The sequence below is a fragment of the Cyprinodon variegatus genome, unplaced genomic scaffold, assembly GCF_000732505.1.
Source record: "Cyprinodon variegatus isolate N-32 unplaced genomic scaffold, C_variegatus-1.0 Scaffold0, whole genome shotgun sequence".
In the NCBI taxonomy this organism is placed as follows: domain Eukaryota; kingdom Metazoa; phylum Chordata; class Actinopteri; order Cyprinodontiformes; family Cyprinodontidae; genus Cyprinodon; species Cyprinodon variegatus.
Genome location: NW_015150453.1, coordinates 2,366,691 through 2,369,204, shown reverse-complemented (window position 1 = coordinate 2,369,204; position 2,514 = coordinate 2,366,691). Strand labels below are relative to the sequence as shown.

The following is a 2,514-nucleotide window of genomic DNA, read 5'->3' as shown; positions in this document are numbered from 1 at the left end:
TAAAGACTTATAAAAATATTAAACTACAGTATTTAGGATTTTTTGTTTTCGATCCTTACCATAGACTCCGACTGCTATGACTCCCAACAGCAAACTGACAAACAGAATCCCAAAACACCAGGCCGCCTGCTTATAGACTCGAAGCATGGCCTCTTCTTCCTTATCAGGCAACAGCACTGCTAGGGCTAAATAAGAAGAAAGTGTTAGACTCTATAGCTGCTTTATTTATTATATTCATCACTGTGTCTATTTTGATGATTCCATATAATTCAACCTATAAAAATTTTAATTCTAACCAACCAACCATTTAACTAACTAACTAATAACTTTTGGATCCTTTAACATCCTGAATTAGTTTTAAACCATCAGACCATCAGACAGTTGTAATAGGAAGTATGAGTCCTTGTGTTGACCTGTGCTTTTCTCTACATGCTTTTTTCCTGTAATAACTTACCATTTGTGTCATGTGTGCTTTCCGCTCTTTCACAGCACGTTTTGAGTTCATCGTACACAATCTCCTTCTCCTTTTTGGCTGCAAATTAAAGGCTTATTTTAGAATCAATGCAAACCAAACCTTAGCTCTAAAAGGGAAATTGAATAGTTTGATTTAACAATTGGTCTGTATTCTTTCTTAACACTGCAAAAGAATTAGATCTGAATAAGTATTATTTTTCTTAAAATAAGTGCATTTTTTCCTTGGATTTGCCAATGGAACAAGACAATCTACATTTAAAATAAGAAAAAAACAATTGCATTGTCTTATTTGAAGTGCATATTATCTAATTATCTTATCTTAAATGGTAAAGAATCTCATTCCATGGGCAAATCATCTTATTTACCTACTCAAATTAAGGGTAAATACACTTAATTAAAAATGTTTTACTTATTTCTTGATTGTTTTTGCAGTGAAGACAGTGATTGACAAAAAGATGTTGGTATTTTATATAATAGAAAACACATAAGAAATTGATTACATCTAAACAGAAGTTACAAGTTTCTGTAAAAAGATTTCTAAATAAATTTATTTAAAAAACAAAAGTAATTATCCAATATTTCCTTAAAATGTCAACATTAGAAAATAAGGGTTGTTCATTTGTAATAAAAAATGTTAATCAATCAATATAAAGTATTATAATAATATAAATATTTGCAGTTATGTTGTATTTCTTTTAATATGTTTCATAACTTACAGTTTGTGTAAGTTTTTTCTGTTGCTTCACTCTGGATCTTCACTTCATCATACACAGTCTCCTCGTCCTTCTTTGGAACTGAGAGACAAAGTTGATTTATTGTAAGAAATCTTCCTTTTGAATACATTTCAAGCATTAATTCTCTTTAAAACAGGACCTCTTGCAATCCAAATGTATTCACAAGCCTTTATAAAACTTTACCCAGGTATTTTACATAGCCACCCTGTATTCAGAGCATATATGTAATAAAAAAAAAGCACAGGGAATCACAAAAAACTGATGGAAAAGCAGAAGTATTTTAAAAAGTCTTTAAAGTTAGAAAACCAAAAATCTAGTGTGCGTTCGTATTCTGGCCAACCGAACCAATTATCTATAGAACCCCATCTGGTTTATACTGACAAAACAAAGCATGATGGTCCATCACCATGTTTACTAACTAAATGAACATCTCTGTTGGATAATGTCTCCCACCCCATGCATGAAGCTGGTGCTGAACTGGAGAGCTCCTTCAATGTCAGACTTCTGCACCCTAAATGCACCAGGGAGCGTTATCACAGATCCTTCCTCCCAGCAGCTGTAAGACTTTATAACTTTCTCTGTTCCCAACAACCTCAATAAGTTAACGTTAGAACTGTAAATGTTTATGTTACCATTTTTATATATTTATTTATTTTTAACTATTTTTCAAGGCTGCATAAAAAAAAAAAGAGGAAATTGTCCAGAGAGCTGTTCCAATCGAAATTTCTATTTGTTTTACACTTGTGTAAACCAAATGACAAATAAAATCTAAGTCTAAGTTGTTCCATTCATGCTGATTTTGCACAGTTTCTATCTTAGTAAGTTGCTGTCGTTTTGCCCATCTCTGATGTTGCTGCTATTTTTCAAATATCCAATTCTGTAAAAATGTCCATAGCTGTATATTGGTTATTTATTCTCCTGGTGCATAGTATTTATATTGGTAAAACATTTTACAGTACAGTATTTCATTTGTTTATTTTTAAATTTTTTACTATTATGTTATTCTTATACACTTTTCTAAGGTCAATATTTGTTTGATTACTTTCTCTGTTATCTTTTTGCTGCTGTAAACACCAGCATTTCCCCATTGTGGGACATTAAAGGGATTTTCTATTTCTATTCTATTCTACTTAGTGACATATTGTGTTTTAGGTGACATGCAAGATGTCAACCAAACAGAGTCGCTTCTTATCAGGAGTGTCTCTCTTCCTGCTACTGGTTCATAAAAAGCCGATTTGAAAGATACACGGCAAATCAAGCAAGGCCTTTTAGAAAACCAGCTGGATTTACATTGAGTTCAGTTGGC

General features: G+C 32.1%; 1 protein-coding gene across 1 annotated transcript in view; it reads right to left on the bottom strand.

The window, feature by feature from the left end:
• The window catches only part of LOC107082063 (asialoglycoprotein receptor 1-like), an 18,569-nt gene that overhangs the window by 3,524 nt on the left and 12,531 nt on the right, over positions 1-2,514 (bottom strand). The window contains exons 4-6 of the mRNA XM_015370557.1: positions 1,191-1,268; positions 455-532; positions 60-185 (exon numbers count right to left, since the gene is read on the bottom strand). Of these exons, the coding sequence (XP_015226043.1) occupies positions 60-185; positions 455-532; positions 1,191-1,268 (282 nt within the window). The remainder of the gene's footprint in view (positions 1-59; positions 186-454; positions 533-1,190; positions 1,269-2,514) is intronic.